Source organism: Ananas comosus, unplaced genomic scaffold (assembly GCF_001540865.1).
Source record: "Ananas comosus cultivar F153 unplaced genomic scaffold, ASM154086v1, whole genome shotgun sequence".
NCBI lineage: Eukaryota > Viridiplantae > Streptophyta > Magnoliopsida > Poales > Bromeliaceae > Ananas > Ananas comosus.
Window position 1 is genome coordinate 55,145 of NW_017893450.1, and position 19,488 is coordinate 74,632.

General features: G+C 37.9%; 1 protein-coding gene and 2 long non-coding RNA genes across 6 annotated transcripts; all 3 read right to left on the reverse strand.

The window, feature by feature from the left end:
• Window positions 1-4,638: 4,638 nt before the first annotated feature.
• LOC109706085 lies at window positions 4,639-8,121 on the reverse strand. Of its 4 annotated transcripts, none has more exons than XR_002215067.1 (5): window positions 8,097-8,121; window positions 7,898-7,999; window positions 7,698-7,746; window positions 7,529-7,596; window positions 4,639-5,240 (listed from the first exon to the last, which is right to left on the reverse strand). It is a non-coding gene; the product is annotated as an uncharacterized LOC109706085 (long non-coding RNA). The 4 variants fall into 4 exon arrangements; XR_002215065.1 differs by having other exon boundaries at window positions 7,529-7,593; window positions 7,692-7,746; XR_002215064.1 differs by having other exon boundaries at window positions 7,692-7,746.
• A 2,543-nt stretch (window positions 8,122-10,664) lies between these two features.
• On the reverse strand, window positions 10,665-11,733 carry LOC109706088. Its single transcript, XR_002215068.1, has 2 exons — window positions 11,342-11,733; window positions 10,665-11,257 (listed from the first exon to the last, which is right to left on the reverse strand). It is a non-coding gene; the product is annotated as an uncharacterized LOC109706088 (long non-coding RNA).
• Window positions 11,734-12,311: 578 nt separating this feature from the next.
• On the reverse strand, window positions 12,312-14,934 carry LOC109706089 (putative disease resistance RPP13-like protein 1; the record flags this gene model as incomplete). The annotated part of the gene is made up of 2 exons (XM_020226894.1): window positions 12,312-14,622; window positions 14,726-14,934. Coding segments are annotated over 2 exons (2,520 nt in total), but the record flags the coding sequence as incomplete, so codon positions are not given.
• Between the last annotated feature and the right edge of the window lie 4,554 nt (window positions 14,935-19,488).

Below are 19,488 nucleotides of genomic sequence, written 5' to 3' on the forward strand. Positions count from 1 at the left end.
TACATTATGAAACTTGATATACCACTGACGGGAAGCCTGTTTAAGTCCGTATATAGATTTCTTTAGTCTGCAAACAAGGTGATTACTTTCATCTGTGCTGAAACCTTCGAGGCTGTTGCATATAGACTATCTCCTCTATATCCCCATTTAGAAATGCCGTTTTCACATCCATTTGATGTAACTCTAAATCGAAATGAGCTACCAAAGTCCATGATAATTCTTAATGAATCCTTCTTAGATACCGGAGAGAAGGTTTCATGATAATCAATGCCTTCTTTCTGAGTGAAACCTTTGGCAACAAGTCTGGCCTTATATCGTTCTATGTTACCTAAAGAGTCCCTTTTGGTCTTGAAGACCCATTTACAGCCAATGGCTTTGACTCCTTGTGGTAATTCAACGAGATCCCAAACTTTGTTATCCGTCATAGATTTCATCTCTTCCTTCATGGCATCATACCATAGGGAGGATTTATCTCCCTGCATGGCTTCTGAAAACGTCCATGGGTCTTTATGGTGTCCAACATCAAAGTCAGACTCCTGAAAGATAGACTACATAATCATCAGGAATCGCCGATCTCCTTTGTCTTGAGGATCTTCTTAAGCCAACCTCTTCCTGCAGATTTTCATTATTCTGTGCAGCTGGCTCTATAATTATCTGTTCCTCTTGGGACAGCTCTTCATGGGGAGGTTCAACTGGTTCAGCATTTTCATGCTCTAAAATTAATTGATCTCCATTATGGTCAAATTGACCTCCTGGTAAGAGCAACTAAATTATTATCTGTTGATGGATAACCAGTTGAATCCCTTATTTCCTCAAAATCCATCTTTTGAGGAACAACACTCCCACTAGTTTCAGAATCCTCAAGAAATTTAGGCATTCCTGGCCTCAACTATCTTGGATGGGTGATTTGGACAATAGAACCTGAATCCTTTGGAATTTACCGCATAGCCAATGAAATATCCACTGACTGTTCGAGGGTCCAGTTTTTTTATGTGTGGATTATAAACCCTCACCTCAGCTGGACATCCCCATACGTGCAGGTGATTTAAACTAGGTTTCCATCCTTTCCATAACTCGAAAGGAGTTTTGGAAATAGCCTTCGATGGAATCCTATTTAATATATACACCGCTGTCTTTAGTGCTTCACTCCAAAGAGAAGATGGAAGACAAGAGCTACTAATCATGCTCCTTACCATGTCCATGAGTGTTCTATTCCTCCTTTCGGCAACGCCATTTTGCTGGGGCGTGCCAGGCATCGTATACTGTGCAATGATGCCTTCACCTTTGAGGAATTGACCAAATGGACCGATCATTTGACCTTTATCCGTATGTCTTCCATAATACTCACCCCCTCTGTCGGACCTTACAATATTGATTTTCCTATCCAATTGTTTCTCTACCTCAACCTTATAAGCTTTAAAAGCATCAAGAGCCTCAGCTTTATCAAATAAGAGATAGAGATACATATATCTTGAATGGTCATCAATAAATGAGATAAAATATCTCTGACCGTTGAAACAAGGAGTAGGAAAAGGTCCACAAATATCTGTATGTATGATCTCAAGAATTTCAGAACTCCTTCTGGCACCTTTAGTGGTATTTGTGTTAGTATGCTTTCCCTTTATGCATTCCACACAAGTACCAAAATCGGTAAAGTCAAGATCTTGTAAGATCTTTTCTTTTACCAACCTCTTTATTCTCTCTAAAGAGATATGAGCTAAACGCTTGTGCCATAAATAGGAGGAGTTTTCTTTAATAATGTTCCTTTTAACACCAATGTCATGATCAACATTAAAATTATTTTCAAAAGATTGACTCAAATTAAATTTGTACAAATCATCTACCAAACAACCATTGCCAACAATATTATCGGAGAACATAGTAAAAGATTCATTTTCAAATAAAAATTTGAAACCTTTATTTCTCAATTTAGAAATAGAAACTAAATTTCTAGAAAATTTAGGAACATAAAAAGTATTCTCAAGTTCAAGTACAAAACTAGTTTTAAGTTCTAAAATAAACTTTCCTACGGCTTCAACTTGAGATTTATTTCCTTCTCCGCTAATTAAAATCCTTTCATTTGGCTTTAACATCGTTAGATTATGAAAACCCTGTATGGTATTTGAAATATGTACAGTAGTTCCAGAGTCAATCCACCATGTGTTTTTAGGAACATTAACTAAATGAGATTCATAACAAATATAGATAGTTTCAATGCCCTTCTTTTCGTGACAAACTTTGTAGGAGCTAACAAACTGCTCCTCAATGGCCTTTAGGTAATCCTTGGCTTTATCACATTCTGGAATTGATCCCCTTATGCTTTTTTGATACTCTAGACTTTATGAGCATCAAACTTAAGCTGTTGGATCGCTCCCACTTTTCCTGCGCAGATTCCTGCTGTGGAGTCATTGACCCCACTACCTTAGGCGGTTGCTCAACGCGCAGAGCCAAGTCTAAATCCATATAACCCAAAGTTAAAGAAATAATTTCTTTCCAATCAGAATAATTGTCCCCAGTAAACATAGGAATACGAGAAACATCATTAAAAAATGCAGTAGAGGAAAAAGCTACAAAAATAAAGAAATATAGAACTTTATCGCTTGCTAAATAATAATCTTTAGATTAGATAAATTCTACCTTCCTGTGGGCAGAGGTGCTACACGCATAGAATTCATCTACTTTAATAATAAGACTAGCAGAAAATTAATTTCTAAACAACAAGATTTCTGTACCTGTGGGCATAGGAAGACTCGCTATCTAGAAATTCAATCCACTATCTTATTCCAGTCAACATTTAGAAAATTAATTTATTTGACTGCAATAAATAGTCAAACTTTATTTCAATATCAGTAAATCCTTATATATTCTTCATTATCTATAGGATGCTGTGGCTACTCCTGAGCATAATGAAAAATACAAATAACTTTAATTCAATATCAATAATACTTTATATATTTTTCATTATCTATAGGATGCTGTGGCTACTCCTGAGCATAATGAAAAATATAAATAGCTTTATTTGACATTGAATGACATTATTTGACATTGAATGACTATTTAAAAAAAAATTGGGAATCCATATGAATTTTCGGATCAACTTTAATTCAATATCATCTTATAAAAATACCATAAGAGATCATATACCATGATTAGGATGCTGTGGCTACTCCTAAACATAGTTAATTTTACAAGTCCATATATGATATGAATAACCGAAAATTTCATATTATTCTAAAACGCAGCGGAAAGATAAAAGTCCAAAGTAATTTTCTTTACAACTTTATGTGACTCAAAATTTGTAAACTGTATGAAGTCTATATTCTCTACTCTAAAATTTTCATGATCACCTTATATATGTTTAGAGTAATAATGCAAAAATATACTGTAAAATATTAAACTAAACATACTACTTTATATCATGAATAAACAAACGAGTAGAACAGAAATTATATATAACAAATACCAAAAGTTATACATAATTTTAATATATAGACTTCCTCTAAAATAAGTCACATTGCAAAGAAAATTATAAACCAAAATTGTATATATATAAATATATACCTTTTATTTTCTTTTTCATTAAAGAATAAATAAATAAATAATCCCTTTTATTTTGTGTGTTGGTTGCACACCAAGGCAGCCCCTCATGTGGAAAAATTCTAGAATGCAACGGGTATATTAGTGACGTGGCGTAACAAACCAATCAAATTAATCCTTTTAAGAATATATGTCCCATCATGATTGTAAAAAAGTATTTTTATTGTACTTTTGTTTAAAAAGAAGGAATGTGATTGGCTTGTTATTGATGACGTGGTGCAAGTGTGACAGTATAGAATTCCTCCCTCATGTGTGTCTCGTACGGCCCTAATGGGTCGTATGGCAGTCACAAAATTTCTCTTTTTTTTTTTTTTTTTTTTTTTGTTTGACTGCCACCTAGGCAGCCCCATTACGGGCTGCCTAGTGCCCGTTGTGCGCCGCGCCTTGTGCGCCCGGGTGGCGTGGTGGCGCGAGTCCGCCAGGCTGCCCCATTGCCCCCCTCTTTTTTTTTTTTTTTTTTTTTTTAAATCGCTTGATGCGGCCCATCCGTGACGTCGTTACTCCGAACGCCGGTCTCGATTGAGGCTGGCCGACGTCACCATTAACGCAAACCAATCGACAAAATTTATTTATTTATTTATTCTTTAATAAAAAGAAAATCAAACGAAATCCAGAAAGAAACGAAAATCCGGCAAAAGGTTCTGCTCTGATACCACATGTTATAAACTCTATAAAAATTAGATCGTACCTTCTGCCATAATTTCGATTTCTGTACCCGATTTATAAGCGGTGATCCTTTCTCGTGGTTCGTCCTCGTTCGTGATCTGCAAGAAGACGGGACGTTTCGAGTCTAATTTCCTTATCGCCGGAGATGGAGTCGTCACAGACAATTGGATTAGGGTTAGACCGGGACTCCCGTATGTTACATATTTATATATAACTTAATGTAAAGATGTTAAATCACGTCCGTCCATCAAGGACGTGTCCAGATACATCCTAACCGTAAGATCTAAAATATCTTTATAAATCGACTTAAATAGATTGACCGTATCTTTATGGATCGCCTTAAATATATCACGTGGGCCACATCCAACATATGTATCATCGCCGGTACAGAAAAGACAAAAAATTAGAGAAGAAAAAAGAAGATGATGAAATTTATTGTTAAGATAAAGTTGTCCAGCTTCAAAAAAAAAAATTACACTGTTTGAAAAGAATATTGCACTTTTTAAGACGAATATTACATTTTTAAAATGAAAGTTACTTTTTTTGGATGAAAGTTGTACACTTTATTTTAATAATGCAAATTAACATTTAACAATAATGTGGGGCCCCTATCCCCTTTTGAGGAGAATATTGCACTTTTTAAGACGAATATTATATTTTTAAAATAAAAGTTACTCTCTTTAGATGAAAATTGTACACTTTATTTTAATAATGCAAATTAACATTTAACAATAATGTGGGGCCCCCATCCCCCGGCCCCTATCCGGTCAATCAAGGACACGCTCAAGGTGGAGGCAGCGGCAGCGGCCCAAGCGGGAGGCGGAAGGCTAAGGCCGAGGAGCTTTTCCGGCCGCTTGATGGCGCATGTGTGTCTGTGCACCGCCGCCTCGTTGATCTCTTCAACGAGTCGGATTTTTTTTCATTGCAGCCAACGACTTCCTCGTCGATGTTGATGTCGTAGTCGATGGCTTCCAAGGCTTCAAATAATGTTTAGTTGCAATACACTATTATTAAATGTTTATTTACATTATTAGAACAAAGAATGTAATTTTTTTTCAATGTGAGCAACTTTTACTCAAAGAGTGCAACTTTTGCCTTAACAAGTATAACGTTTGTTTCAAATAGTGTACTTTTTTTAAAAAAAAGTGCAACTATATCTTAATAGTGTAATTACATATGCTTTTTCTTTTTTCTCTATTTTTTGGCATTCATTTAGCAGATGATATATAATGATTTTTCAAAAAAAAATAATAATTATTCATTATTTTTTATTTTTTTTTATTTTTTATACTCTGCATTTTTTTTCACTCCTTGGAGAAGCGCGAATGCGTCTTCGTCCTTCCTTTCATGAGCAACAGCGAGCACTGCCTCGGTCACGACTTATCACCTTTGTCTGCTCTGTCCTCACCTCACCTGTGCCTACTCCTCCTTCTCCTCCTTCTCCTTCTCCTCCTCCAACGTCGGTGGAGAAAGAGGAGGTTGCGCCGTTCTCGTTACCGTCACCGAGGGCCGCAGAGCACGAAAGTAGGAAGAAAAAGAGAGAAAAAAATGGCGAGAAAGAAGAAGATGAAACATACAGAAAAAGACGAGTGTGAAAAAGAAAGAGAGAAAGAGAAATAAAAGTATTTTTTGGTCAGTTTATTAAAAATTCGAACTAAATCTGAAAAATCAAAAAAACGGTCTATTTTTGTAAAATTTTAAAATTGATGAATTTTTTATGCAAATTGGCCGATAAATTTCACACGATTGGATACATTAGCAGATAAATCTTTTAAAAGTGTTTTTAATGATTCGTTAGCTGCAATACATTACAATCAGAGCAGAGATGATTACTTAAAAAAAAAAAATCAAGAAGCAAACAAATTATTTTTTTTTCACAAATAAATATCTTGGACATAAGAATTAAGGGTTTGTTTGGTTCAAGAGTGGAATTGAAATGAATAATGGAATGTGAATGAGTTGGAATGGCAATTGGATTGCCCCACTCCCCTAACACGTTTGTTTTATTTCTGGATTGAAAATCGGAATGAATTATTCCTATTTCACTGTTTGGTTGATACAAAGTACAAAAAAATAGAATAATATAATACTAATTTTACTTTTAAATATAATTTTATAAAACTATCTAAAATTTATTAAAAAAAATTAATACTACTCTCAAGTTAGAGCTATGCCAAAAAAAATTGAATTTATTTTAAAAATTTTTATGCAAGAAATTACAAAAAAAATACCATTTTTTTTAATAATGAGAAAAGAGAGAAAAGATCGGTATAGGAAGAGAAAGGATGGATAAGATGGAGAAATGTTGGGCTAGGCTTGACGAAGAGGTGAGTGGTTTCCAAGCCCGGATTGAAACTTCAATTCAGGCTTGGAGACCGGAATCAATTTGTAAGCTAATGGATCATTCCCATTCCGGATCGAAATGGGAGTCTCAAACCGATTCTTGTGAACCAAACAAAATTAGTAGGATTTGATCAAACCGATTCCCATTCCGGATCCAAAATGTACGAACCAAACATGTCTTAAATGTTAATCGAATCTCCCAAAATGATTCCCATTCAGAGGGTAAGGGAGTCAACTTTGATTTCAGAAGAGATTGAAAAAAGAACTCTGTTATTTTTTACTAACAATTATTTAAATTTAAATATTAATCATGTTTAATTTTAGAATAAATTATAATTTTGATTAAAATTTGAATTATGAAATTTAATTTTAATTTTAAATTTCTTAAGTTTAAATATAAATTCTAATCTAGTTTTGATATTTGAATTTAGTTGAAAATTTAGGTTTTGAGTTTGAATTAAAATTTGAATGGTATATTCAAATTTTAAGTTCAAATGTGAGTTCAAAGTTGGATTCAAATTTTAATTACGAACTTAGATAGTAAATTTGAAGTCTAATTAAAAATTAATTTTGTTGAATTTTAATTTGAATGTGATTTCAATTGCAATTCATCTCATGAGCCAAACAAAATTAGGAGTTTTCATTATTCTGTTTTCGATTTCAATTCATTTTTATTCTGATTCCATTTAATTTTTATTTTGAACCAGACACAGCCTAAAAGTACAGACAAAGTGTTATATCTTCACAAAACACCAAAATAATTAAGTGCAAATTATTTGCCAGTAAAATGCTACATTTAATCACACTATGACATATAAAATATGGTACTTTACTATCATGCGATTTACGAATAGTAGTAATTTGCTACTTTACTAAATGACAAATTCTTATGGTGAAATAGAAATAAAAATGATAAGCTCACAGAATAGTGTGAGGTCAAATGCTCCTCGAACCCTTTCATTCCTTCAAACGAAGTTGTCCACCAAGCTTCTAGCACCATAAAAGAATTTCTAAAAAAATTACAAGTTTCGAACGAACATCATACAAAGATACTTAAAAATAAGCCTAAATAGATAGAAAATTACCTTTACCTAAGGAGAACTTGATCAAAGTCCCAATTGAAGCTACAAAGCTTCAAATCTAACCTAAATGAGAGTTTTACACTCATCAATTTAGCCCCAAAGGCTACAAATCAAAAAGACCCAAATAAAACCCTAATTTTTTCAAAATTAGGTTTTCATCTCCAAATCTTATAAAAATCATAAATAAATGTTGCAAGAAGAGTACTAACCTTCGAGAAAGCTTCAAATCAAGTTATCTTGAGTTGGGGTTAAAGATTGATCCACCAAGAAGCTCATCTCTTCACATCAAAGCTTCCTCCAAGGTCCACAAGCTTGCCATCATGAAAAGGAAGAAGAATAGGAGATCAAAATCGAAATTAAAAAAGGTATGGGAGAGAAATCTAGAGTGAGAAAGGGAAAAAACCTTACCTCTCCTCTTCTCCAAACTCAGCACAAAAAAGGGCTCTAGGGGAGAAAGGGATTATATATACAAGTTGTAACAAATTTCAAAAAGCCCCTCCAAAATTCAAAAATAACAAACTGCACGAAATGTAATTTTCTACACTGCGTACCGGTACTCGGGCAAGAGTACCGGTATCCAGCAATAAATCCTGTGCAACCGAGCCTCTGCCAGGCAATTTTTATTACGGCGTACCGGTACCCGGCCAATGCTGTACCAGTACTCGGCAGCCCGCAGCTCAAACCCGAGAGCAACATCTCTCGGTTACGCACTGGGGTTTCGGTACCTCTCTGTGGTATCGGTACCTCTCTGTGGTACCGGTACCCAGCACCCCAAAACCTGAATTTTTAGATTTTGGTGCTAAATACTCCTTCTCGCGTTCTCGCAACACGAGTAATGGGTCGGTACTCAGTCAACGACCTACAGAAACACTAGGAATAGCTCAAAACGCTATTCTAACACTGAAACCTCGCAATTTACTAAAGTCCAGTGTGCTACATTCTTCTCTCCAAAAAAGTAGTTTCGTCCGCGAAACTAAAAATCAACCACAACACAATTTCATCCGAAAAAGGTAGAAGAAGTGCTCAAGCAGCGCACAATCCAGTTCCCAAAAGTCTCGAGCATGCCAGATTGCCCCAAGACATCTTCACATTGGGAAACCCGCGACTCCATACGTTCAACACCTCGCAAGCCAAATCTTCCACGATTACTCCTCGAACTCAAATCCTCATAATCACCTCTTCTCGGTGCTCGTCCGACAAAAATATTCTTTTAACGTTCCAAGTTCTTTTTAATATACCTCTAGAGTTAAATTTTATTAGTCAACTGTTAGGAATAATCATTATCTTTGTAAATTACTATTTTGTCATTTCAAATATACTCTTCTATCATCATCAACTTTTTTCTTATTTGCCCTTAAATTTGAGGCAAAAGAAGTATTTTAACTTTTGACCATTTACCCCTCCGGGATCACCAAATTTTTTTTATTTGTCTTTAAGTTAGGCGCAAAAGAGTTATTTTGATTTCTTTTTAACTTTGGTAGAAATTTAATTTCGGGTTTAATTCAAGATGACTTAACGGGCTCTGACAGTCAGTAGGATTATTTTTGAATAACGGAGAAATAAACGAGGGGTATATTTGAAAAAAAATAATAATAATTAAGAGTATATAAAATATTTCAGAATTTTTGAGAGATATATAAGCAATTATCTCTAAAATGGAAATATGCTTAACTGTAGTGGGGACTAATTGAAGCTTACGCTATAATATGACTATGGGTCCGTATTAATTTGTTGCAAAAGATATTAACATAATGAATATGAGTCCAACTCATTGAAGCTTAAGCGTCTCTATAAGAAAGCTTCAAGAATGAGTACAAACAAGGATACAACTCAAGTAACTAAACAGGTAAGAAGATATGAAATGAGAAGGAAAACTAAATTTTGGCAGAAGTGCTGCTAAGTCGATGTAACGATCCGATCCGCTAGCAATAATAACTCGTCGGGCCGAGATCATCGGCTCAAAACCAGTTATTATTACTAGCATGTAAGCCTCATACAAATTGATCGGAATCAGTATTCCATTCGATGTGGGACTATTGGGGCGTTACAGTCGAAGGCCTCAGATGCATCAGTTGCTGCATCAGATGCATCAGTTCAGTTCAATGAAAGTAGCAAGCAATTAAATTCTGAAATACATTACACCAGATTTTGTGGTCGTATTGCTGAGTAAGTTAGACATAACATTACCTACTACCTAAGATCACAAGCACTGTAAAAGATTCAATAGTTAGCAAGAGGGAAAATTCCACAAGACTATAACAACCTAGGTAACATAAAAATTGAAGCAAAATACAGTGATGTGTCACTTCAGGTGGAGTATTTCTAGTGTGTCTACTTTCTTGGACATGTCCATAAGGAACTGAATATTGCATCTGTGCTCCTATACATTCCGTTCAGATAGAAAGAAAAGAAGAGAAGAGAAAAGAAAGTTTGGAGAGAATCATGTTCTCTCATTTGAATGTGACGCGAGAGGAGAGCAGAGGGGAACAGGAGAGAATAATAGAGGAAATAAGTTCCCGAACTGTCCATTCTTTTTCTCTCGATAAATGAAAAGAAAGGGAGAAACGAAACTAACACTATCAAATACATATTTTCTCTTCTTGCTTTCCTATGCATCCAAACCACAAAGACCAACTTTACTTTCTTTTCTCTTCTTATCTCTACCTCATTGTCGTTCTTTTTCCACTCCATTTGCTCCATCCAAACAAAGCATTACCGCAATAAAAATAATTACATCGCTAAAATACAAAATATCAAATGATTGTGGCAGAACAATTACGTCTGTCATAGATTGCGATGTTTGGGGTACGAGGTACGAAGGCAGAATGTGCAAGTAGAATGAGCACATTTTCAATTGACAGAAATAACTCAGTATCTTCGATTTTTGTGGTCTGATAACTGCAGGAGATAGAAATAACATACAAACTAGGATTATATGCTTTACAAAATACGTACCATGATGGTACAGCTATAACATTCAATCTAAGTCAATTCTCTATATACAGCAGAATTCAATGCTAAGATACAGATGGTAAAGCTTACAAACACAAACAACTACATGATGGGGAACAATGCGAGTCAATTGCAAAATCTTCATGCAGCATATGCAGCAAAATCCTACATAATCACCTCCAGAATTAGTTGTTGTCTTGCTGATGGAATGAATCAGAGGTAGGACAATCAACAAAGAATACATTATCATGAATCCAGCTTCTAAGGATTACTTTACATGTACGTAATTGTTCAGCTGATTCATTTCAAGCTTTCTTGCACATTCTTGCAACACCCCCTCTAAGGATGATTACAAGATAAAAGAAATGAATAGCTTGTGTGTTGTACGATATTGAGTAGACAATGGAAAGAGCTGGGACATTCAGTCAAGTATCCATTGTTGGAAGAATAAATCTCGGATTTAACATCCATCCAACACCTTCCCAACTTGAGTTTCAGCTTGAAGATGTTACACGACTAATTGCTGATCATCCTGATTTTTATCTTCAACGGAATCAAGGAATTACTGTGTTTCCTGCATTTTACGGTCACTCAAACTCCAGTGAGGATTTATCAACCTAGCAAATGGCAATCATTAGATTAGTCGCATATACTGAAATAACCAACCAATAAATTGCAAAATGAGTATGAAGACAACTAACTTTGCAAAGAAGATAAGATTGGCATACTGAATCATGCTTGCTTCGTCACAATATTGCTCTCTTCTCAATGTGTGTAATCTTGTTTGCTGACCACTTCCTGACACCAGATACCATTGAGGGACACCTGTCGATATATAACTCCTCCAGCGATAAGAAAACAACACAATCCCCTGAGTCTGGGCAGTTTTCAACAGTCAAGCTTTTGAGCGAGGTGAGCGACTGTAAAATCAAAGTATGCAGCTTTCACAGTCCTTTTTGATGAGATTCTTAAGCACTATTAGATTTTTCAGTAAGAAATCCACTTGTACAGCACCAGAGATTGTCAATGATTGCAGAGATGTGAGACATAGCAGCCATTTTGATACATTTTCGATGGAGCTTGGCAAATGAGCTCTTCCGATTCATATATCTAAGCTTCGCTGGGAGTTATCATCACGGCTGATTTTGTACTCAAGGAGATACCAAAAGAGGAAGGAAATGAAGGGGGTTCATCACGGTAGCCGAAATTCAGTGCATAAAACTGGGTCAGATGAGGCAGAATTTTCGAAAAGAACAAACTTAAGTCGTTATACTCAATCTCTAATATGGAGGCCAATTGTGCTGATGTTTTTATCTACTGCTGCAGTGAAATGTGTAGCGGCTGATTCATAACATGCGGACAATATGTAATCTCGATATCTTTAAGGGATGAACGAATTCTGCTCTCCTCTGCAAGGCAGAATTCATAGCAGTAGCTGAGGTGAAGGCTTAGAAACACTCTATAGGTCAGGGATTGGAAAGCTTGGAACATCTGCTGATGGTTAAAGTCCTTATCTAATTCGGAAAGTGCGGCTGCGAAAACCTTTCTTGTTGCATCATCAACTCCGAGCACTAAAAAAGGTACCAGAGGCAGCAAGAACAAGGAGGATGCAACGAGTCGGTAGCTGTGCTCTCTGACGTGCCATCTTAGCTTTAGCCGCCACTAATTGTTTTAAGACCTTGCAGATCGAGTCCCACAAACTTCAATTATCCTCACTTCAGGGGGAAAGGAAGGCCTTGTCTCCAAATTGGGGCAGTCCTTCATAAATAGCTCAATCAGGCAAGGGAAAGATTGATCTTCCTTTCTTGCCGACCACTCCTTCCACTTTGGCATGTGACAGAAAGACAGCTTCCTCAGTGACGGGAACTTCACTTCTTTGGTGTTTCCATAGAACTCGTGGCCAACCTTTGTCACACCATACATCCTGCATATCTCTAGTTTCTCAAGAAAGAAGAGATGGCCGAGGCTTGGAAGTTGTTTCAAATACGGACAATCATGTAGCTTAATAACTTTTAAATTCGAGGGCATCGCCTTGTTAATCCAGCATGGAGTATTGATACCCCTGTATCGTGCAATTGTCAGCTTCCTTATATTTGGATGAGGTTGGAGTTTTTCAAGCACTCTCAGATCTAGTTCTGAGCTTGCAGAAACAATATCCATTCTGGACCATTTCAGTTTCAAGATCTCAAGGCGACGCTTGTTCGCTAACATCGCTTTGCTGGCCTCAGTCTCACTCTCGACGTTCTCAAGACCTCGAATAGAAAGGCATCCTCGTAGCTCATTCATTTCCTTCAGCTCCCCGATCCTATGGTCCGTGCAATCGAATTTTTCTAGCTCCTGAAGCAAAGTTAAGCTTCCAATACCTGCTACTTTTGTTTGTCGACCTTTTCTGGTGAAAGAGGGTAGTGATCTATCAATCTTAAGATGCCTTAAGTTTGTTAATTTGCAGATACCTTCTGGCAGGTTCTTCAGCGATTCACATTGCAACAGCACCAGCGTTTGAAGATTCTGCAGTTCACACAATGAGGGAGGCAAATCCTCCAGCGGATTATTAGAAAGATTAAGGTAGCGGAGATGTTTTAAATTGCTAATGCATTGTGGCAACATTTTTATTTTCTTGTTCCTTAAATCTAAAACCCGCAAGGATGTTAAGCTCTTGAACAAATTCCCAAGAGTATCATCCAACACAGTTTCATAAGTATCTAAGAATATTAAAGTGCGCATGCTTGTCAGATTCTCTAAATAGTTTTGTGCCGATTTGTCCAGACAACGAAAAATCAGTGACAAATGGCGAGGACTTTGAGAAAGTCCCGATAATTCACCAGAGGATTCTATTCTGCTACATTCATCCATAGAGACAAATCGCGCCAGATCGTTCATCAAGGCAGGCATTACGTATTTGTCCTGTTTACGTAGAAAGATTCCCATGCTGATTAAGTGATCAAAATATTCATTTCCAATATCTTCGACTCTTTTCTTATCTCCCGATTGAATGAAACCCTGGCCCATCCACATTCTGACTAGGTCGTCCTTATCGAAATCATACTCCTTTGGAAATACAGAACAAAAGGCAAAACACTGCTTCAGATGTGCAGGTAGGTGATTGTAAGTTAGTTTTAGAATGGGCATTATATCAGAGTCATTTTGTTGCATTTGCCATATTTCGGTTTTCAAGAAATCCTTCCAGTCGTTCTTTCCTAATTTTGAGTTACAGAGTTGGCCGAGTGTCTTGGCCGCTAAAGGCGACCCGTTCAACTTCTCTACTATCTTCTTACGCATTTCTTCTATTACGCGGATGCCCTTGGTTTCCTTACCCATAAAAGCATGGTGTGTAAACAAGGACAAAGAATCTTCCTCCGACAATCCGTCCAAGATATAGGGAGACATCATTCCCTTTATCCTGGCAACGCTGCTGTTTCGCGTTGTTACAACAATCTTACTGCCTTGCATCTTTTCCGCTAAAGGTGCCAGCAGATTCTCCCATTGAACTTGGTCATCACTCCACACATCATCTAGGACGAGTAGAAACTTTTTCAACATTAGCTTCTCCTTAAGACTCCTCTGGAGCATGTCCCAGTTCGACGTATCACAATGTCTCCCAAACGACGCAGATTCCACAACCTCCTTCGTGATCCTTCTCGCGTCGAATGCGTTCGACACGCAGATCCACATTCTTAGATGGAAATATCGTCTGACCCTCTTATCGCTATACACTAGTTGAACAAGGGTAGTCTTCCCAACCCCGCCTATACCTACTACAGGAAGAATAAAGGCATCTTTCTTATCTCCACATTCCTTGTCATACGAGGTCAGAATCTTAATAATCTTCAGCCTGTCTTCCTCCCGACCAACTAACTTAGACTCATCTACGAAGGAACCGGTCAACCGGTTGTTCAGGATCGGAGGGTAACCCCCCGGCTTATCATCTAGCTCTCCTAGTTTAAAGTTGCCCCACTCCTTCACCACGCGGTCCAGCGTCTCTCTAGTAGTGTTAATTCTATGACAAGTTTAGTACCAGCGAATATGTATCGGCGGATGATTGCTTACCCGATGCTGCATTTTCTTTTCTTTTTTAGTTGGAGGACCGTGGTGTTGAAGATTGCGTCGAGGCAGTCGTCGGCTTCGTAGGGCGGCGGTCTTTGAGCTCCCTCGGAGCCACAGAATGAGCCGTGATCATAGGACCGCCTGCCTTCGCCTCGGCCTGGGCTGACCACGCCCTGGGTTTCAGAGAATGGTCATGTTGATCCCTTTTCACGTCGGCCACCACGATCCTCCGACGGGCGTTCCACTTCTCCTGCCAGAAGTTAGCATATTTGGCGAACAATGTTATTGAGGAATGTTATAATGAACTTCCGATACGCTGCCGCAAAGACAGAATTGGCTCCATTAGTTTTCCGTCTCCGATCCATCTTCACGAGCACAAGAAACAAAAAGTTTTTGAAGGAATCAGATTCTCCGTGTTTCTTTGCAGCGACTTGATCATTAGCCCACTTTCTATATATAACAAATGCCGATTTGAGTGATGCTACCATCTTGATATTAAAAAAATTGAAAAAAGGCCGCCAATGAAAGTAAGTGTATCGTAGATGTTGGTTGGCCATTCAACTAGACCAATGTAGTCAACACTTAAAAATGATCAACAAATTTATTCCTCCAGGAGGTGACGGCGAAGCTATTATTGCTGCTGCTTTATGAAGCGACGATTGTTGCCGATCTTTATGGAATATACTCCCCATTTTCGTTAAATATGTTGACTTAGATGGCAAAGTCTTCACAAATTAATTAATTGCATAAAGCTTGAGTAGTGGGAATAGAGAAGAGAAGGGAAGGAGGCCCGCCCACCGGTAGTAGCAAGTAATGAGGTGCTGTCAGCACTCGTCGATCTGCTGGCATCTTCTGTCCTCTTTCTTCATCTAATCTGCTGGTCTGTCTTCTCGACTTCTCGTTAGGGTTGTTAGGAATTAAAAAAAATATTAAAAAAAATAAAAAGTACCTCTCAGATCTGCCAAAACTTTTTAAAAAGTTTGAAATTACCATATAATTAACGGTTAATTGACCTTTTCGCCTTCTTTTTCACTTTAATGTCCATTTTTTTTTTTCAATCCAATCTCCAATCTTTTCGTTTCTTTGAAACTATGCATCAGTATTTAGCCAACTAAATTGGATTGCAATATTTGATTGCAATAATTTAACAAGTTTAAACTAAAATTTATTACAAATTAAATTTTAAGAAGTAAAATGTTTCTAGCCACACAGTTTGAGGACCAACATGCTGTGACTGTGATTCCTTGGTGCTGTTCACTTTTGGGATCACGACGCGTCGAACTGCTTCTATCCTTGGGGACGGACCGGTATTCGGTCCAACGCGTGTTGACTCTGGACTTACAGGTTATCCGAACCCTTTAAACTGAGAAGAAATTAAGCAAGCTGTAATTCTAACTGGGGTGACAACGCGCCGGACCGGGACGGATTCCCTTTAAAAGTTTCTTCAAAACGTTCTGAGAACTGTTAAAGAGGAACATGTTGAGTGGTCTTCCTGGAGATTATGAGGGGAGGCTCTCCCACGGCAGCCATCGATTATACTTCATTTGCCTTATCCCTAAAAAGGAGAGGGCGTGCAGTCAACGACTTTAAACCTATTTGTTTACTGAATGGGATCCAAAAAAATTATCTCTAAGGTTTTGGCTAACAGACTAAGGACAGATTATGACGAATTTTAATTTCCCCACAACAATCGCCTTCCTGAAAGGCAGGAACATTACTCTTGACAAGCGTTCGCAGCTTTGGTTCCAGAACTAATTGGTTTGGGGGAGTAAGAAGGTTATGAAGGTGTCGGGATAAAAGTGGATTTTGAAAAGGCATACGACAGGATTCACTGGCCATTTTTATTTCAAATTCTACGTTGGTGGGGGTTCAACGACAAGTGGTGTGGTTGGATCGAATCTTGCGTTTGTCACGCGAAAGTGGCGATTCTGGTCAATGGAGAGCCGACCAGATGGATAAAGACGAAGAGAGGCGTAAGGCAAGGGGACCCACTCTCGCCTTATCTGTTCTTATTGGTAGCTGAATGCCTGGCTTGAATGACCAAAGTGGCAATCTCTAATAATTTCTTTAAAGGCATTGGCCCGACCGAGGATAGTAAGGTCACCCTCATTTAGTTCGCGGACGACACGTTCTTTTTTTGCAAGGCAAAAAGCAGGTACTTGAAAAACCTTAGGTTCTTATGGCAGCTATTCGAATGGGCATCGGGTATGAAAATCAATAAGAAGAAGTCGAAACTTTATTACCTGGGACAAAAGGAAGGTAAGGGAGCTAGACTAGCAAACATCCTGAAGTGCAAAGTGAGCTCCTTCCTGACCAAATATTTGGGTTTTCTACTCTCTCCCAGACCGCCATCCAAGGAGGCATGGAGGGAGGTCATCCACAAGCTACAGCGCATAATAGAGGGGTGGCAAGCCAAACTCCTTTTTAGGGGGGGCAGAATCATCTTGGTCAATGCGGTATTAACCAACCTACCCATTTATTACCTATCCGTGTTTAAGGCTCCTTTATGGGCGATTAAGCGCATCGAAGACCTAAGAAGAGACTTCTTTTGGAATGGCGGTCGTAACACCCCTGGTAAGGGCTGTTTGGTGGCATGAAAAAATGTGTGCAAGACCAAGATGGAAGGCGGTCTAGATATCTTGGATGTTGCTACCATGAACCAAGCGCTCCTTACCAAGTGGTGGTGGAAATTCTACAGAGCCCCGGAACTACAGTGGAACAAGTTAATCCGAGATTTATACTACCGGAGAAGAAAACCACGGAGGGAAGGCAGTTCCTTTAGACCATATTCTAACTGGTAGAAGGGCATTCCTAGTCTCAAGACCATCTTTAATTGGGGCACGGATTTCAAACTAGGAAATAGGTGTACTATCGACTTTTGGCTGGATCGGTGGTGCGGGGAGAAAACGTTGAAACTGGGATTTCCGGAGGTGTACCTCTGGGCCGAGGGAAAAAATGTTAGAGTGAGAGATTGCTTCTCGAGGGGTAGCTAGAACTGGACCAAAATCCTGGGCGAAGACGTCGGCCAATTACAGGGGGTATTACCGCGCATCTCAGAACTCAAAGAAATGTTATCGCCCTTCACTGTCGTAGATAGACCGGACTTGCTCCATTGGCGCTGGAGTACCGACGGACACTTTTCGGTCAAATCTACCTATTCGGCATTGACGGACGGAAGAATGAGAGACGCACGTTGCTCCAAAATTTGGAACCTTATAGTCCCACTAAAAGTAAAGGTGTTCAGCTGGCTCATGCTCAAGAAACGGGTCCTTACACGAGACATCCTTTGCAAAAGAGGGTGGTTAAACGATTCTACTTGTGCACTATGCGGGTTGAAAGAGGAATCAGCAGACCACCTGTTTAGCCGTTGTTTTTTCAGCAAGTTCATTATTGTGACTGGGGTAGACGATATTCAGACCCGTGACCTGGGGGTTGATGTGAAGCTCGTTTGGGATAGGTGGAAGGATAGAAAGGATCAACGAAGAAACAGATCTAGTTTGACTGAACTAGTAGGTTGCTGGTGGACCATTTGGAACGCCAGAAACGACTTTATCTTCCGGAATATAGTGCCAAATTCTGAGCTAGTGGTCCATAGACTAAAGCTTCTCTTGAAGGAGTGGGATATCTTACTTGATTCATAGTTTTTTATTTTTTTATTTTTTTAATTTTTTTCGGTTTCTTAGCCTCCGGGGCCAAGTTGCCCAACACTTGTAGCTTAATTCACCAATCCATTGAATGAAGCGGCTAGCGTGCTACTTATTTCTCAAAAAAAAAACAAGCTATTGACTGTGTCCAGCCGCAATAGTTTGAGGACCACAGCTTTATTTATATTTAAGTGTAGAATTTGAATAGAAATTTTTTAATAAAAGAACCAACGTGCTATGAATAATGTCGGTCATTCTTTTAAAATTTTTCGTCATATTCAAACAATTATTTTAAAATTTTTGGGGCAGACGAGCTAAATGTGAGATTGATATTAGACTTTCTATACTGAAAAATTTGTGGCCCTACCGATCCGTCCCTAGAGCAAGTGAGAAAGGGCTTGATGGTGGTACCCGGATCCAAGTTCGAATCCTAGCATTCATATTCTAGCTAAGTTTATTTCTTAAAGTAATAAATAAAAGCGGGTAGCGTGCTATCTATCTCTCTCAAAAAAAAAAAATGGCCTAAGCACTGTGTTAAAGAGTTGATATTGACCCAAAGCAATATCCACTATCGTCAGAATTTAAAAAAAAAATTGTAATATATATTAGATAGCAATATATAGAGGGTCCGGCTACTATCCTATTAATAGGATTGGGATTCTTGTCCTATCAAATCGATTTGAATGATCGGAACTTCAAATTGATAATCGGCACCGTTGAAGTTGATCTACATAATTAGAAATGTTTAGAAACCAAATTTTGTATTATTTAAAAATCATCATCAAGTTCATCTTAAGAGTTGAAAAATGAACGGTCATAAATGAATAACCTTCTTAAAATAGATGTTAGACTTTCTCAGTTCGTAATCAGAGTTATCAAACATTATCTAAATAGTATAAAAATTTGCTATTAAAAATTCAAGCAATTTGGATTGCTCTACACCGTTAAACAAGCAAAGGGCTCATATAGGCCGTTAAAAATTGTCGATTTTACGACACTTTGATCACCGTGTAAACCATTATCAAAATTTATGAAATTTAGTTTCTAGATATTTCAAATACTCTAGATCAACTTCAACGGTTCCGATCATCGATTCGGAATCTCGATCATCAAGAACAACTTGATAGGACAAGTGCTCCTATCCTATTAATAGGATAGTA